General features: G+C 38.6%; 1 protein-coding gene across 1 annotated transcript in view; it reads left to right on the forward strand.

The window, feature by feature from the left end:
• Nucleotides 1-3,176: 3,176 nt before the first annotated feature.
• Nucleotides 3,177-19,442, forward strand: part of LOC149808431 (CDK-activating kinase assembly factor MAT1-like) — a 42,761-nt gene continuing 26,495 nt past the window's right edge. The window contains exons 1-2 of the mRNA XM_089977109.1: nucleotides 3,177-3,363; nucleotides 9,376-9,528. Coding sequence (XP_089833235.1) covers nucleotides 3,272-3,363; nucleotides 9,376-9,528 — 245 coding nt within the window. The 5' untranslated portion in view covers nucleotides 3,177-3,271. The remainder of the gene's footprint in view (nucleotides 3,364-9,375; nucleotides 9,529-19,442) is intronic.

Raw genomic sequence — 19,442 nt, forward strand, 5'->3', positions numbered from 1 at the left:
GTCGAGTCGATGAAACGAAGGTTCCCGACTGTGATCGACATTAGGCGCTCGCTATTGTTCGGAATACATTTAATGCTAAGATCGTGCTCGTGCATATATTTTACAATATCAGGATGACCCAACGCTCGCACAATAAAGTGACCATCGTAACCGCGCAAATTGTGAAATACAACCGGGATATAAGGTTGAACCACCCTGCATCGCGAATGGGCCGCACCTAGGTATCTATCTTTGATGAAATCGTAATATGGTAATCTATCGTTGTGTAAGTCACCGCGACAAATACAACAGCGTTTGCTTTCTTTGAATGACCTTAATTCACTAAATTGATCGCCTAGCTTGGCAAGTTTATTAATCCTTTCTGATTCCCTGAACAAATATTTCAACATGTGAACTTCCGGCGGTGGATCTGATTTGCGATAAATCGGGGACAGTCTTGATAATTTATCAATGATGCATGTTGTCATTAACCTGTACGAGGCTGGCACGTGTTTGTTAACTTTGATCGTTTTCACGTCACATTGACATTTTTCCTTACTACAGACACATTTTCCATCATTGACTGGCACAATAAAACTTTCGAAGTCACCATAAATTACAAATGGTAGTTTTCTGGTTCTCTCAAACTTTTTGAAGTATAATAAATTCTTCCCCTCGGCCGGTGCTGTTATTTTTTTAGTCTCAAAACAGTACTTGTTATGATCAATAAGCTTCTCACGAGATTGAAATCCGTTAAGGCAGCTATAGCAAAAGTAAGTCCTAGTTTTGTGTGCGGTAATTGTTGACTTAATAAACCTGGAAAAGTCCTTGATCCACGCGTAATGGTTATTGTAATACAGTAAATTTACTACCTTGTTATTAACGTCGTGTTTGGCAAGTGGGGAAATTCGCATCGGGAACGGTTTGTTCGAGTCATCAAGCGAGAAAATGTTAATTCCACATGGAAACAAATTTGGATTTAGTCGCTCTATTTTCTCAATATCTTTTACAGATACTGGATATTTGATGTTCGCCATGTTTATTCGATTTTGATATTCCTGATATTTGCTAACTCGGTCAACGTGATCGGATGCTGGATATAACGCTGATAGCAGCGCCCATAAGCAACATTTGTTGTCTGTATTTTTTACATTGATGCAAGATTTGGTTCTTTGAATTTTATCCGGTAATGGAACATAGTACGCTCCTTTTTTTTAGCTCAAATGCACTAACGGAGAGTGTTATATTTAGTATTTTATCAACAACCCAAACTGATCCGTATGAAGTAAATTTGTCAACGTGTGATGAAATGTCCTGGTAAAATTCATTTGCAGCCTGATGTAAATCCGTAGATTGATCAATTATCCTTGTTTTCGAATTTAATAATGCATTTTGAGTTATAGTATCATCAGTTGCCTTGTACATGTCAATTTCGTATTTGACAGTCAGTTTTATATTAGGATGAATAATTAATATTTTTGGAATAATTTGCTTAATGATTTTACTGAGATCGTTAAATCTAAAATAATTGTACCTATCGTTTTTCGGAATGAATTTTATAAATTTATCCTGACCATCGAACGCTTCATTAATGATGAAACCACTTTCTCGTTCCTTAATTTGCTTAATAACCGCTTTCCTCCTAAATTAAACCTCGACACGTCTGTGTAAATCTAGCAATTGCACATTTGACCTTGGGTACGGTGCATGTGTCCTGGTTAAGTTATAATAGTTGATCCTTAATCTCCTAGCGTACTCCCATCTGGTAATTTTCATTTTCTTAATCGCCTCTCTGACTTCAGTGATATCAACACGCGATACCATTTTCTATATTATATTTTATATATTTAATTCATTTTTAAATATATTATTCAAGCAAAAAATTAATTATATTTTCGTAAAAAATTAAATTTATTTAAAATTAAAATTATATTATATTTATATATAGATGTTACATTTATCCACATGTCAATGGCTGTTGAAAGACAAAACAGAAAAATGTGGCAAGCATTGTTTCGGCGATTATTGTGGTAATCACGCATCTTTACTCAGAAGGAGCCCCAATGCGGGAACACGACCTTGTATCGGATGTGGCGTTGGTGTTCGAGGTAAAATTCAATTATGTAGAAATTGCGGTGCTATCAATTACAGGTACCTGTTATTGTACTATAAAAATCGAAAAAATAAAAATTACCAGCTTCGAGATGAACCACCAAGTGTCGAAGAATATCTTGCTAAACAAATGGCTCGAAATGATCAGCCTGTATCCGTTTAAAATTTTTCTTTCTTGTATATACCCATTATTGATTTGTGCTGCTCCATGTTAAGTTTTATGAAAGATGTTATGAGATAACGTTTATTTTCCAGCATTTTATCGCGAAATAAAATAATTTTATGCCGATAAAAGCCTCAGAATCATAAGATAACCGTTCCAGAGCGGGGTGGTCCAGAAACCTCCATCTCTATACTACTAAAGTGCTTGTACTTCATTGATTGTTGAAACGTTTACGACTATCATTTTTAAAGGATCTGATCTTGCCTATCTAGCTGAATGTTCATCCACCAAATAAAACATAAATGAACAATACTGAATTGCTTTGAATGCATCTGACCCTCTTTAAGTATCTATCTAGTCCTAAACAATTTGGCAACATTTATTACTTTCTATAAAAGTCATATGCCCAAGGTGAAAAGATAATTAAAAGATACATCTCTTTGAATGAGTTAATGTTGATATTTCCAATGGGTTGAACACAAGGCATGAAGGAATAATTATGGTTTTTTTTATTATTTTGTTATACCTAAAATAGCATTTATTTCACATGTATAATAATCATTCAACTTTCACATATACGAGAAACCTCTTTGCATATTTGAAATAGCATTATTCTTATATAAAGAGGTGTCAGTATGATAACAGTTTGTCATGTAGGTGTTGCATCTGAGACAACCGTATTATCTCATGGTACGTGGATAATCCTTAAAGGTATAGTGTAAAGGTTGGATTGCGATATACATTAGAACAATTGCACAAATTTACAGAGCAGATGCATATATTTAATTTTATCCATTTCCCATCAGTTTAAAAAAAAAATAAGGGATGGTTTCAGTCCTTGTTATTTTATTGCACTTCACATCTAGTTTGTGTCAATAAATTCCGTTACCAGACCAATTAACTCTTTTGTTTTAGACTGGTACCGATCATGCAAGTGTTGCGCAAATTTAAAGCTGAGTGGTTATAACTTATATTGGCTCTAACCTTCCTTGTGTACTTGATTTTCATTTGTTTTCAATGATGGACGAACAAGGCTGTCCCAGATGTAAAACAACAAAGTACCGCAATCCTTCCCTAAAGTTGATGGTCAATGTATGCGGCCATTCGTTGTAAGTGCTGCTGTTTAAGAGTAACGTATAATCGAGGTTTTGTGGTTCAACACCTACACCAAGAAAATTTTAACATACATGAATCTGAATCTGTACAGTGTAATGGTATAAATTTGCACGTGACGTGGATCAACTATTAATGATTTGAAAGTTGTATGTTAATCCGGTTCAGTTTTCTCTAAATTGTAGAAAGCTTGAAGGAGGTATCTGGTAGGATTTTGCGGTATGACTAAATTACGCATTGGAAAAATGGAACGCAATGGAAATGAAATCAGCAGTTGAAAAATGAAAGGCAGTGGAAATTTAATGCTGAATGGAATTAAATTTTTTAAAAAAAATTTGTTAATAAAAAAATAATAAAAAGAAATTTGAGTCGTCTTGAATACATATCTGTATTGCTAAATAGAAAATATAACTAATTTTCTAAACCGACACAAATAATTGTATGAAATGTGCACATTTGAGAAAGTACTTAATTGCTTTATGCAGATGGAATGATCAGTAATGAAATAATGTTCATTACTGAATTTTCTGATAAAGCTTTAGCAACACAGAAACAAAGTACGCTAAGTTTCTTGCAATTTGCTCAAAGGAGGATCTGTAGTCATCAAGGAGCACCATACTTAGATTTGAAGGTCACAGGGTTCATTTCCTGTGATAACATTCGTCTGCAATTTTCACAATCCCAAACAGGTGTGAATTCTGGTTAGTACACAAATGAACCATGTCATCAAACATGGTTCAGATCAGTTGGTAGAATATTTTTTTACAAGAAACCATAACATAAATATATTTAAACTGTTCTTCTTAACTTAAAGACATATTATTTTTATATGCTTCAGAACTGGATCATTAAATAAGATAGTTCCAGTGTGTTTGTTGATGTCCATTGTGCATCAGGCTGGTCACAGTTGTATGAAACACAATACAAAAATCATTATTGAAAGCAAGGTTGAAAGATATCAAATTAGGAAATATTCAGAAATAATAATAATTAAAAAAAATAAATTTGTATTAATTAATAATTAACTAAGTTTGAAATTCCAATAGTGCATGTGGACTCCTGTTGTGTGGCAGTCTGGTAACATTTATATGAATTAGGTTACATAAGTTTTTGTTATTAAATTGTAAGTTTTCAATTATTAATATAAAAATAACTAATAAAACAGTTATCCATATTTTGAGATGAAGACTTTGTATTCATTTTTTTGTCTGTTTGATGTCATTTTATCACCAGAAATATTTAGTTCAAACTGAGATGAAAATATGTTATTACAGTGAAACCTGTTATGAGAGACTGCCCTTTCTGCCAACAAAAAGTGGCTGCTCAAGACAGGTCGTCTCTCATAGCAGGTTTGTACAAAAAGACTAGTTTCCAAGGTCCATTTCAGAACAATTTAAAGAAAAATAACCACGATCACTGTACATATATTCTATTCTTTATTATTAGTTCTTGCTGAAATACTGAGTGCATTCATCTAAAAAAAATTAGATGGCATTAAAGATATAGTGTAACCCCGCTATAACACGGTAGTTAGAAGCTATAGAATCCAACCATGTTATAGACTGAACCGTGTTATAAGCAACCAGGTATGTTCACTGAAGAAAATGATGCACGTACCCCCACAAAAATGTGGAGGGGGGGTAGGTAATAAATGCGGGCAGTAAAATAGTGCTTCATTTGCACAGTTACCATCTTAAATCGATGCATATTAAATGAGAAATACACCTGTGGTGAAAACAGAGAAGGCATGTATAATAGTTTATTTTGTTTAGAGAATACTGGTTATATATACCTGTCTAATGTATATCATGAATAGAGTATCAACACCGTGTACTCACCTGCGAATCTCGTCATATACATTGAATCCACAATACAAGTGATTCCACAAAAAATATGCAATAATTTAGTCACGGTCATGAATTTAGTGGAAAAACATAGCACAATCACCCAAGTCGGTAAAAGTTAGTTTGCATTTTAAGCCGCTGTTGGTAGTGTTTGTAAGCATAAACTTTTTCCCTGCAAAAAGGAAACTTTCACAGCACAGATAAACTGTTCTAGTCACGTTGGAAAATGCAAAGCTCCATCAGATTCCATCAGTTTTATTTAAGTTTGGTACTGACTTCCTTTGAAGAAAAGTTCTTTATTTTTATTGAAGATTGTAGTCGGCTTTCTTTGATGAAGGGTGTGTGCGTTATTGAAGTCACCGCTAAAGGACAGCTTTGGAAAACCAAACAAAAGCCCATTTCTTATTGTGGTGGCAACATCAAATATGATTGAGACTGATTTCTTTTCCATTTGCTGAGCATGTTTTCATAACAATTGGTGCTTCAAAGGTAATCTGTTTCCTTTGAAATTTCAGCAAACTATTTTATCTAGGTACATTTTTTAAAAGGAATTGACCATTGTTTGGACTATTCTAGTTACTGTTCCTCCCTACCTATTGAATAAACTAATAAGTAAGATGATTTTTGTTCTTTTACATTTGTGGTAGCAGCATGATGCTGCCTTCCACGCATGCATCAGAAATTTAACAAAAGGTCAACGGATGATAGCGACGCAGGTGTTCTGGTCTGATGACAGGGATTATTACAGAAAATGTGAGCGTTCTGAAGGATTTAATTCTGAGTGAAAAGAAGAGGAATTGTACTTACGATCCACATGCGAATGTCAGTCTTTGTAAATATATTAATTGCTAGCGAGTGGCTGAAAATCCAGTGAAAGATAGATTATGAGATAATGCTTCATCAGATTGATCTCTGCTACCAGAAATGTCAACAACAAAAAAGCTAATATTTCACAACATGCAGTACTCATGCTAGATGTCAAGATAAGTGGATTATGATATAACAGAGCACTGTTTAGGTGGCTTGTCAATATGGACAAAAAATTAGTTTTTGTAACAGAAGGTAAATTTCAGTGCATTTTATATCCAGTTTATGGCTTCCTTTCATGGGGCCTCTGAATTTCTCCACTCCAAACCAATGGTTGTATATACAAGTTTAAACAGCCAATAATGTCGCTAATTAAAAGAAATTGCCAGATGGTATATTTTGCCGCCAATAAGGGAAAAAAATCAAAGTTTACGACATTGGCAAAGCCCTACACGATCCCAGAATAAACTTTTTATACACTATTTTTCGTACTTTTAAGAAGAAAAAAATCTACTTTTTTGTGTACAAGAAAAATACTTATAAAATTGCAGGAGTCACACTCTGATCATCTTGTATTATTCATATGTGATCTCTTCTCCAAAATAAGAATACACTTTTTACTTTTTTTTTGTACTTTTAAGAAAGAATTGTTGTTTGTGTATGAGAAAAATACATGTATATGAAATTTCGGGAGCCACACCACGACTGTGTTATATCCGAATTTGTGTTATAACGGAGCGTGCAATAGCGGGGTCACACTGTACTTCTATAATTAACATGAAATCATGTTTACATTTGAAGATCACATATTTTAGCAGATGAAATTGTTTCTGATTTACTCCTTTTTCCTTTATAACAACCTAAATTTCTTTTACCGAGGTTTAAACCGCTTTTTGCGAGTGGTCTGCTCTTTTTCACTTCTTTCAGTTACAGTAATTAGTTTCTCCAGCCTTAAAATTTGTCTCTTTTTAGTTGGAGGTTCATCCATTGTTATTAAGGTTCTGGGTGTTAACAATATTAGTGGTCAGTTGTATTATTGAACGTAAAGACAGTTTTGATTGGGCTTTGGGAAAATATGAAAAATCTATGCATGTACATTGCATATCTAACAATTAATGAAATAAAACGAAACAATTTTCTCATCCAGAAACAGAACCATTTACTCGGAGACAAAAGTAATTGGCTTGGTTCAAAGATGACGTACAGGAATTAGCTCTATAAACAAAGTGTGTAACCTGGTCGCACCAACTTGAATAGATGACAGCTTTGTGATTGGTATGTAATTCACTTAACATTGGGAGAAAAAAACAACATCTCAAGTCTTGAACACTATCAATCAAATCCTGCAAACGAGTTTCTCTTGCTGGTTTAATAGACAGTGACCTTATTCACCCGTAGGCAATATGGATTGACTTGAAAGACAAACAATATACGCGACCACAATGTCAATTTCGGCACTAAAATGACAATTTGTCACATGTACATCGGCCTGGTTTACAGACTGTAGTATCTATTACCGGTAGCCACAATCCATTTTTTTTATTGTTCCTTTTATGTTTGTTTTTTATCAGAACAATCGTTAATAATCAAGTGGTCATTGTAACAATGGATTACATATAGGTCAGTGGTGTCTATGTTCTCACAATACAGTTGTTTATAGGGATGTTGGGTCCTACTCCTACATATGATGTATGGATAAGGCCGGGAAGCAAGCTTAGTGCTGGAATAATTATTCTGGTTCCCTGCGTTGCTCTCATCTATATGATGGGAGCATACGAAGCAGGGAACCAGACAAGGGTTTAATCTACATGTACTTTAGTCTGGTTTACAGTACAAATTATAAAACATAAGCATACCTACAAAATTTCAGATATTGGTAGCCAGCCCTTTTTTTTAGCACACTATGAGCGGTCGTTGTTACATGGATTAAATAAAGGTCGGTGGAGTTTATTCTCATTTTTGCGATTCAGTTGTTCATAGCAGTGTTGTAATGCATATTTTGCCAAGACATTGCAGTTGCTTCTCACGTTCAGCAGGTGGTCACTCACGACGGAGCATTTATATAATATAATTGATCCATGCATTACAATTATGGTCAGAAGTGACAGGTGTTCACACATAGCAGAGGTTACTCATAACAGTTTTTAATGTATACAATATTTTGTTTCCATTGTGTATTTTATTTCCATTGCGTTCCACTATTCCATTGTGTATTTTAGTCTGAACCAGATTTTGTGCTTGTTTTCAGGATCAAGTACATCTCAACTAAATCATTCACACACCATTCTGTTTGTTTGTTCCCCCTAGCAATTTTCAAAACAAAAGGCATCAGGGATATAATAAATGCACAAAACTTAGTTATTTCATTCACTGGTTTATAAGTTCACTTGTTGGCATTTTGAATCAAATGGGAATTCTTTAGTAACATGATCACCTTATTTGGATGGGTGATTCTATGTGATGTAGTTAACCATCTTTGATTCAGTCTCAATAATTTGTAAAATTTGGAGTTACATCACTTTGAACACATGCATACTAGAGTTCTTCCTTTTTATTTCTTCAGTTTTTTTTTGTACAGATATTAAAACTAGACATACCGATCTTTGATGCAGATGACAGGTTTTATTGAAATGGATTGTTCCTGAAGCCAGAAGTGAACACACTGAGCAGTCTGTTTGCTTGTTTACATTGGGCGCTTCCATTTGCTTTGAAATGCCAATAAGTTGACAGTGTTAGGGACCCTTATCAAAACCAGATGTGTAGATCTTTCATCTGCAACCTTGGCACCAGAAAAGTTCGGTAATATTTTCAACAGAAAAGTAGATAAGATAATCACCCAAGAAAACCAAATGTATATCTATACAAGACTGAAAACAGGCCATTTTGTGGTGATTATGAGTGGAATATATATATATATATATATATATATATATACACACACATACATATATATATATATATAGTATCATGTATCACCAGAGACAGAAGCTGTGTATTATATGTTTATATGTGTTCTGTATTTTATGTAATGGAACAATCAGTGATTTTCAGAATTAAAGAAAATAACCCATTGTATATACTGTAAATGTGATTAATTGCTAGCCTTGATTGATTTTTATTAATAACAAATCAAAAATTTCTATTGAACTAGCGCTTTTGATCATATCTTGGAAAATATGTGTGATATTAACTTCCACTGATCATGTGTTTGCTAATGTTTGACCTAAAGCAAAGCAGATGCTCCATCCAATATTCAGTTTGAACTGGTTCATAGACTGCATCATTGTGCTGTATTGTGTATACAAAATTCTTGAAGTTAACACATTGTATTGTTGATTGAAATGATTTTCTTTTAAGATGTGAAAGCTGTGTTGACCTTATGTTCATCAAAGGTTCAGGGGCCTGTCCAGAATGTGGGACAGCTCTGAGGCGCAGCAACTTTCGGCTCCAGCTATTTGAAGACCCTTACATAGAAAAGGAGGTTGACATCAGGAAGGTGATACTTAAAGAGTAGGTTACAACTTTCATAGTTTGTAATGTATCTGTGTATACACACACTCACACACATACAGATGGGATGCAAAGTAAAGAATATAGGCAGTTATGTCATAGCAGATGATAATTAATCTATGATGTATTTGACATAATGTTGGTGATCTTTTTATGTGTTAATCTCCACTGTAATATGAGAATAAATGTTATATAATTTATAAGGAAGCTTGTCTATTTGGCATATATTTACAAAGCCCATATTAGTGGGAAGCAAGACAATCACATTTCCTACAGCAGCAATGGGATCAACAGTTAATTAATATTTTGGTTCAAGATGTCATTTGAATGTATTTCTGAAATCTCTTGATAGATTGTCATCATATATAGCCTAAATAATTTTTAAGCTAAGACAATTCATTCCACAACATGCTCTGTTGGCTCATTTTGCCTTGTGGTCAAGTTCTCAGTCATCGAAAACTTGCATTACAGTTTTGATTCAAGTTTTTTTCATTCACAGTTATTTCCCAAAGCTATATTAACCTGTCTGAAATGTTTTCTAGTTTTGTTATTACATCTTTATGCATTATTCTATTTTCATTTTAAATGTAAATATTGTATTTCAGATTTTAATTTAATAGAAATTAGCAAAATAGCTTCATATTACATCCAGTTTTTCAGATGCTGCCCAAAAAATGGTGTACAAAGACAGGAATTATCTAAAAACCCAACAGACAAACAAATTCCAGATTTTTTAAATGGTGTGACCTGATTGCATTTCATTTTGATGATCAGTAGAAATAATACCACCTTCAGGAAGATGCCAATTCTCCTTCAAATACGTTCCCTGATCACATTAACATTAGGGATAAAAGCTTGCTACCTCTCGAATCCAGCCCTACTAAAAGACGAAAATTCATCTTTTCTGTCTATCTCATATAGACCAAAGGGCAATAACTCTTGCCCCTTACCTCCCCTTGCCACCGCCAGGTGTCACTAGTTTTTAAGCTTCGCTTGTACTGATAACACGTACATTATACCTCCAAACAATCCAAGCCATCTTAGCGTTAAATTGGACCATCCGAAGTTAAATTTGGATTTATTGTGTTGGACACTCATTCTTCTACAGGTTGTATACATTATTTTAACAAGTTTTTTCAAAATTGAGTGACTTTGTCACCCTTACGGATTTCGTCTACTGAAGACCATGTTACACACGCTATCGCTGAACTTGTGTTGTCAATTAAGAGTTAACGCGACACTGACTAATTTCGCTTACTCCGTTAGTAACGGTTGTGGTATTAGCGAATTAATAACATGCTGAACTGCTAATTTGTGCTTTGTTTTCTTTTCTTGTGTCGTTTCAGTAAAGAAATGTCAACCAAATGCATGAAATGCAAAAAGTTCAAAGCAAAAGAAGACAACCATGACTCTTGTATTGTATGTACCAAGTGTACATCATCTATACCATGCAGCGTGTGTAATACTTGGACAGAGCAAATGTGGGCTGATGTAGTCCAGAAGGCAGCAAAAGGGTGGGGGACATTGGGGTCCCCCCTCCACGTAAAGTTCATCGTTTGCAACCGTCAGCCAATGTAACATCAGCAGCAATGGAGGAAAATAATGTTGACAGGGTACAACAGTCCACCTTTGAACAGATGTGTCGTTTGGTCCAGGAAACGACGACGCAGCTATTGACATCAGGCTAGATATTACCCTTATTTCCCTCGCTCGCTTCCACAGCTTTTTCTGACTCTTTGGGGGAATGTTCCCCCAATTTTAGGCTGCCCAGTGGGCGTAAGTACCCCCACATGTCCGAGAATGGCCTTCGGGCCTGTAAGTCAGGACGCATGGGGTTTTTACCGGATCCATCGGATCCATTATACAACCTCTATGTCACCTGCCATCCAGCTGTCCCAGCATGGGGACTTTATTGCTAAAACGGTCCGACCAAATATGATTTATGGGGATTTTAGTGATAAATCCGTCCGTCAAGCTGTACCGCCGGCAACATACCAATACTATGGCGGAGATTTTAGTGAGAAATCTGTCCGTCCAGCAGGCCATTGGAGCAGCCGGTACCGGTGATAGCAGGACCGTCGCCAACATTCAGGCCGACCACAAGCCAGACAAACCAGCCGGCAGGGCCGTCCGTCCATATGTTCACGGCTTATCTACAAGGGAGAGTTAGTGACAGTGTCAGGGATGACGGAATCGCGTCATCTATGCCACCTGGTATGCTCTATCCAGAAATGCAAGCTATTCCAGAACACGACTCGGCACACAGTGAGGGTGACGAAACTCCTGCAAATCAGCTGTACACAGATCCAACCATGGAACAGACTGAGTTTGGCTTCAAGGCGGCAGTGGAAGAAATTTATAGGGTGTTGGCAACTTCAGAATGCCCTCTACCTTCTACCGCTACTCAAGACTACAAAGTTAAGGCGTCTGTAGATCTTGATGGGGAGGAAGAGACGCTGTCCTTCCGGCTCCTTCCACAGTCGGCAAAAATTAAGGAGATCAGTGATCGTCTATCAGGACGAATAGGTGATCCGGGGAATGCTAAGGCGTTCTTTTCAGAAAGCCAAGTACCAGCGACGTTCTTGTGTCGCTGGTACAAAACTCATTCAGACGCCTTTAGTACGGATCTTCCGGCGTTGGACAAAAAAATGGCAGCAGTTCACATGTCCGCTCCACTGTTTTACAAAGTGGACAAAAATGTGTTCCATGCCACGTCAAAGCTAGTCTGGAACGTAGTCGCTACGTCTTCAATGTTAGACTTGGCTTCATTAGCCATTTTCCGACTCGCAGAAAAATCCGACAATGACCACGCTTGGGAAACGACGGCCCGGATTGCTAGAGTTAATAACAGGGCAGCTCACTATTCCATGGCTAATGCATTGACTGCTTCTGCCAACTTAGACCTGATACGACGTGACGCATGTCTGCGGTCCACGTCGCTCAAGCCCCATCATACTCTGGCTTTACGGATGACTCCATTTGGGTCGCCTTTACTCTTTGAAGGAAAAATTGAAGAAGTTCGGAAGCAGGCAGCTCAGGAACTGCCCCTCCAACTCGCCGCCCAACCCTCGCAGGCATTTAGAAAAAATCCCCTGCCACAGCGGAGGGATGATTGGCGGACCAGGGACAAGGGATCCTTACAATAAAATGTGCAGTATAGATCCCAACCCAATGCCAGGAGACAACAGTCTAATCAAGCTAGGAGGCAACCATACAGAGGCGGTAAGAAACAAAGTTTCTCCGTCTTCAAGCCTCCTAACTCTAAAAGTTGACATACCCTCCCCACCACCCGCGGACAGCCTACCTGTGGGCAGCTGCCTCCAGCAATTTCAGGACCACTGGACCACCTTTTTTCCTCAGAACGATTGGGTGATCCAGGTCATTTTGGAGGGGCTTCGGATTTCATTTATCCAACCTCCTCCCCTGTCCTCCTCTCCCCTCTTCACGGACGTACCGTCCAATGGGGAGAAGGATACCTTTCTACAACAGGAGATACGGTCGCTGATAGAAAAATGGGCGGTGGAGATCGTGAAAAAAAACACAATCGCCGGTGTTTTATTCCAGGCTGTTTCTTATCCAGAAGGCAAACGGCAAGTTGAGGCCGATCATCGACCTGAGTCGCCTCAACCAATACACTTTACCACCGAAATTCAAGATGGAAATGGCGAGATCAATCCATCTTTCCATCTGGCGGGACAAGTATGCTGTCATTCTAGATATGACCGACGCATATTTTCACGTCCCTATCCACCCTGCGTCACTGAAATTTCTCCGATTCACTTACCGCGGTTTATCAGTTTTAGGTCCTACCCTTTGGCCTCAACATCAGCCCTTGGGCTGTTACCAAGGTTATGGATTGCGTCGTCACCCTGTTCCGCTCGACTTCATCTACAGGGACGGCAGTGTACTTGGACGACATCCTCCAGAAACATATGGTAAGTTCTATTCTGCTCAAAGGCAGAAACAATCTTTTAGCACTTTTAGATCATCTAGGCTTTCTCATGAACTGGAAAAAGTCCGATCTCTGTTCATCCCAGCGTTTTGTCCATCTGGGTATGGAGTTTCTCACCGATCTGAATCTGGTACGGCTTCCTCGCGCTGGCGTAATCCGGATCATCGAACTCGTCGAGTCCGTTTCCAACAGGACGTGGATTTCAGCGAGAGAATTCTTGCAACTCCTCAGATTATTCAATGCGACAGCGGACTTGATCCTGCTTGGCCGTCTTTTTATGCATCCCTTACAAATGACGTTACTGGCACAATGGCGCCCCTTTTCAAGTTCCCTCAATCAAACAATAATGATCACGCCCGAGATACGATCATTCCTGCATCAGTGGCACAACCCCGGTTGGCTGTCCATGGGGATTCGTCTGGAGATGCCCCAAGCGTAGATAACGGTATGTACCGACGCCAGTACCTACGGTTGGGGTGCCCACCTGTTGCCGGACTTCGCTACAGTCAGAGGCGCGTGGGAGCCAGGGGAGAGGCCTCTCCACATCAACCTTTTAGAAATGAGGGCTGTCATCAATGCCTTTCATTTCTGGAAGGATCAACTCTCAGGAAAAACTGTCCTCATTATGTCAGACAACTCTGTGGTGGTGACTTACCTTCTCAAACAAGGGGGCACCAAATCACCAGACCTGTGCATTCTGATCTGGCAGTTTCTACGTTGGTGCGACAACCTCCACATCAACGTACAAATCAGACACATTCCCGGCAGACTCAATGTCTTGGCCGACACTCTATCCAGGAAAGGTCAAGTCATTCACACGGAATGGTCACTCCATCAATCAGTCTTTCTTCGGATTTGCACACTTTGGGGGTGTCCGATGATCGATCTTTTTGCAACAAGGTGGAATCGCAAGTTGCCCATCTTCGTCTCTCCGGTTCCAGACCCAGAGGCTTGGGCCTTGGATGCTCTGTCAATCAGCTGGGAGGGGTTGTGGGCATTCACCTACCCTCCCACGGTTTTGGTACCGAAAATAATCCAGAGGTTAACGGGTCAGAACTGTCGGATGATTCTGATTGCCCCTCTCAGATGGAACAAGTCCTGGGTCACCGATTTACTCGATCTAGCGATAGATCTACCCAGGAAGATTCCAACCAGCCCAAATCTTCTCAAACAACCGCGGTCACGGGTGTTCCACCCCTGACCGGACTGTCTTCTTCTTCACGCTTGGCTCTTGTCCAGACAGCCTTGCGAGACAAATAATTTAAACCTTCGATTGTGGAGAGAATCTCAAGAGCAAGAAGGCCCTCCACTCTGAAGGCTTACGAGGGAAAGTGGCGTGTTTTCAGGGACTGGTGCCATATCAATAACATCGTCCCTTTGAGTGTCTCAATCCCTCAACTGGCCGACTTTTTTCTCTGGCTTTTCGAGGAGAAACAGTTGGCCCCAATTACTATCAAAGGCTACCGCTCCATGATATCAGACACATTCCGCCATCATGGTAGATGTGATATTGGGTATAACAAAGATCTATCAGATCTTATAGCCAATTTTGATTTCAATCAACCAAAATCCCTCACCCTGTTTCCAAAATGGAATCTGTCCTGGGTTTTAACATGGTTCAATTCGGACAAATTTGAACCTTTAGCCCACACTTTGTTAAAGCTACTATCATACAAAACATGTATCTTGATAGCCTTAGCTTCAGCATGCAGGGTGAGCGAGTTACATGCCCTTTCCAGTGACCCGAACTTTTTCCAGTTCAGATCAGATGGTTCGGTGGTCCTCCTGACGCAACCAGGCTTTGTAGCCAAAAATAGGTTACCATCCATTGGCAATCAAAGAATCGTCATTCACTCGCTCTCTTCCATAGATAAGTCAAGAGCAACAGCCATGCAAGATCCTGTTTGTGCACTCAAGCACTATTTAAAACGCACAGAGGCGTGTCGGGACACACGTAAGCGCCTCTTTCTTCCGGTCAAAGCTGGTAAACGGGATATCACCCCTCAAGCCCTTGCTTCATGGCTGAAGTGGGTTATACTCACAGTGTACTCTGCGGTCTCATAAGATCAGAGTCGCCTCATGAAGATTACAGCTCATGAGATTAGAGCAATCTCGGCGAGCCTTGCATTCTAACGCAATGTTTCGCTCTGAGATATAATAGAAGCTGTTGGCTGGCATGCAGAGTCAACCTTCTCCAGTTTTTATCTCAGAGATTTGGCTTCGCAGAGGCAAACCTTGAATCTGGTAGGTCCGGTGTCGGCAGCCCAGATGACCACCAGACCCATTTAAAACAATCAGCACAGCCTATCAGCTTCGCTGGATTCGCCAGTGAAATTTCATAGATAAGAAGATTTCAATAACTGTCTTCTTGACCGTATATAGGGGTCACATATCACGGGACCTTGGGCTGTGTTGCTGATGAAATTAGGAGAACGGGTTATCTTTCAAATGGGGAATCCAGCCATCATTCCCTAGAAGGTACCTGGGGTGGAGGTAGGATGCTCAGCATTCCCTCCTCCTATTACCTATTCTCCTAACGTTAATGTGATCGGGGAACATATTTGAAGGAGAAAGCAAATTTTTAGTAAATTTTGTTTCTCTGAGAATATTTACCTGATCACATTACTTAAAAACCCTCCCAACCACCCCGCTATACAAGCATCCTCATATAATATATATCGCTCAGCTTAAAAAACTAGTGACACCTGGCGGTGGCAAGGGGAGGTAAGGGGCAAGAGTTATTGCCCTTTGGTCTATATGAGATAGACAGAAAAGACAAATTTTTGTCTTTTAGTAGGGCTGGATTCGAGAGGTAGCAGGCTTCTATCCCTAACTTTAATGTGATCGGGTAAGTATTCTCGGAGAAACATAATTTACTAAAAATTTGCTTTCTCCAAATACTTTTTAGTGATTACTGGACACAGTCTTAAAAGCATGGTTCAGTAATGGCTACCTATGCATGCTGCTTGCTGATCATGTTCAGTTCAAATTCATGACAAGTCACATCAAATGCAAATTATTTAGTGCATCTCTATTGTCTAGCATTGTGTTGCTGAGTAATACATGCGAGGTCTTTTTGCAATGGAATAAAATTAGGTCATGCAAATGTATTTCACTTTGAGTGAAAGGAATGGGGAAATGTTTTAAAAAAAGATTCTTATTTTAAATTTCCCACCCAATTTTTAAGCATGAAAACAGAAAAATGCATATTTTTTTTTTTGAGGATTAATAGACAATGTGGCCACAAAAATTTCCTTTTCTCTGTATACATATATTTATTTATTCATTTGCTTCCACAAGCTTACAAGTCAATTACCAGCAGGATCAGACAATGTGGGTATGTGAGAAAGCTGCCAGTAGCTTCCCGCAGGTTTGTGGTTCTTATCAGGGTTTTCTCTGATCCTTCTCTCACTAATTATACTGGCTGCCATGTACAGCATATCGTGTGATGAGTAATGGCATTAAACCCAGATCAACAAGAAATCAGTTACCAGGCGAGTGATATCATGGCCCTTCAGGCCTCTCGTTCTTAGTTCCTGTCAGGACTAATGTTATGTATATATAGTTTGTATTGTGTTCTTGACCCTTGTCCATGATTGAGGATAGAATTTTAGTGCATACATGATGTTTGTCTTGTAAGTTATAAATATATGTTTGCTTGTGGTTGATTATGACCTTAGATTATTTTAGAAATGGGCTTGTTTACAGTTTGGGGTAATTTTCCATTAAGATGGTTGAGTTTTTCAGAAAACGCTATTGCAACATAATGTCAAGTGGTGATGTATTGCAACGTAAGGTCAAGTGGGATGTATTGCAACATAAGGTCAAGTGGGGATGTATTGCAACACAAGGTCAAGTGGGATGTATTGCAACATAAGGTCAAGTGGGGATGTATTGCAACACATGGTCAAGTGGGGATTATTGCAACATAAGGTCAAATGGGGATGTATTGCAACATAAGGTCAAGTAGGGATGTATTGCAACATAAGGTCAAGTGGGATGTATTGCAACATAAGGTCAAATGGGGATGCAGTGCAACATAAGGTCAAGTGGTGATGTATTGCAACATAAGGTCAAGTGGGATGTATTGCAACATAAGGTCAAGTGGGGATGTATTGTAACATAAGGTCAAGTGGGGTTGTATTGCAACATAAGGTCAAGTGGGATGTATTGCAACATAAGGTCAAGTGGGGATGTATTGCAACATAAGGTCAAGTGGGGTTGTATTGCAACATAAGGTCAAATGGGGATGTATTGCAACATACGGTCAAGTGGTGATGTATTGCAGCATAAGGTCAGGTGGTGATGTATTGCAACATAAGGTCACACGGGGATGTATTGCAACCCAAGGTCATGTGGGGATGTATTGCAACACAAGATCAAGTGGGGATGTATTGCAACACAAGGTCAAGTGGGGATGTATTGCAGAACAAGGTCAAGTGGGGATGTATTGCAACATAAGGTCAAATGGGGATGTATTGCAACATAAGGTCAAGTGGGCATATATTGTAACAGAAGGTCAAGTGGGGATGTATTACAACATAAGGTCAAGTGGGGATGTATTGCAACATAAGGTCAAGTAGGGATGTATTGCAACATACGGTCAAGTGGTGATGTATTGTAACATAAGGTCACATGCGGATGTATTGCAACCCAAGGTCATGTGGGGATGTATTGGAACACAAGATCAAGTGGGGATGTATTGCAACACAAGGTCAAGTGGGGATGTATTGCAGAACAAGGTCAAGTGGGGATGTATTGCAACATAAGGTCAAGTGGGGATGTATTGCAACACAAGGTGAGGTGGGGATGTATTGCAACACAAGGTCAAGTGGGGATGTATTGCAACACAAGGTCAAGTGGGGATATATGTAATGTTGAGATCAAGAAGATTATTAATTCCTATCTTAAGATCAGTCTATGATGGAATCATTTGTGATGTTATAAATTGAGGGGAATTGTTTCTTCACTGGAATTATGAAGTGTTCATTAACTTTTGGACCTGAGCACTCTTTTAGGACTCATTCAAAGGCATTCTGGATTTTATCGTTGTTATGCTTCAAGACTATTGGTATATAAGCACATTCAAGATTGGAATTCATTTGGAACAGTACTGGAATTCATTCAGAACACTATACCTTCGGACTTGTGATAGAGCTTTTAGGATTGTTTGTGATTTAATTCATAATACTACAAGTTCCTCTTAAATTTTCATTTTTATAACTTAGAGAATTAAATTATTTGTTGAATTTCAGTTTTTTAGTTTTAAGAATTCTAGCACATGGGGACTTACCCATTCATTATGTGAATGGAATTAAGTGGACGGCACTTATATTGACCTTATGGTTTTAAATATTAATCACCTTGTTGTTTTGATTGTGAAACAGTCTTGGGTGATATGATAAGTCCCTCAATCAGCTTAAGAGTTTCAATAAACTGGTACACTTACGCTGAATGATTGATGTAATTCATGTACAAGCACTTAGTGTAAGCAGGATATGAAGTACCCTGGCTACTCCTTATTATTCATAATGGTGATAATAGGTAACCAATGAAAAATGCATAGAACAGAATAGTATTGTTCCCATATTTTGCTTTACATACAAAGTCATGGCTGTGTGTGATATGGTGCAGACATTATTCTTATGGGTAAAGGACCAACAAAGAAGGGCCCCATCATTGGGTTAAATATGAATCACTTGTGCCTTTCTGGAAGTTTAGATGAACATGATGTGTTTCATTACTCAAGGTGTTGTCAGGCAAATTAGATCAAGAAGCTAAATCTAATTTTTTTTTATTTTGGGTGATTTTAGAATATGGGAGAGGCATGATGTAGAATCTGAGGGGCATCAGGCTGTCCAGAGTTTCTGATAACTCGGTATCATTTTTCTTATGTGCCATCACAAGCAAATCAATGCACCAGTTTGAAGTGCGGGGGGGGGGGGGGAGGGGGGGCTGTAAC

This window comes from Sinohyriopsis cumingii, chromosome 1 (genome assembly GCF_028554795.1).
Source record: "Sinohyriopsis cumingii isolate HCF-2022 chromosome 1, ASM2855479v2, whole genome shotgun sequence".
Lineage (NCBI taxonomy): Eukaryota > Metazoa > Mollusca > Bivalvia > Unionida > Unionidae > Sinohyriopsis > Sinohyriopsis cumingii.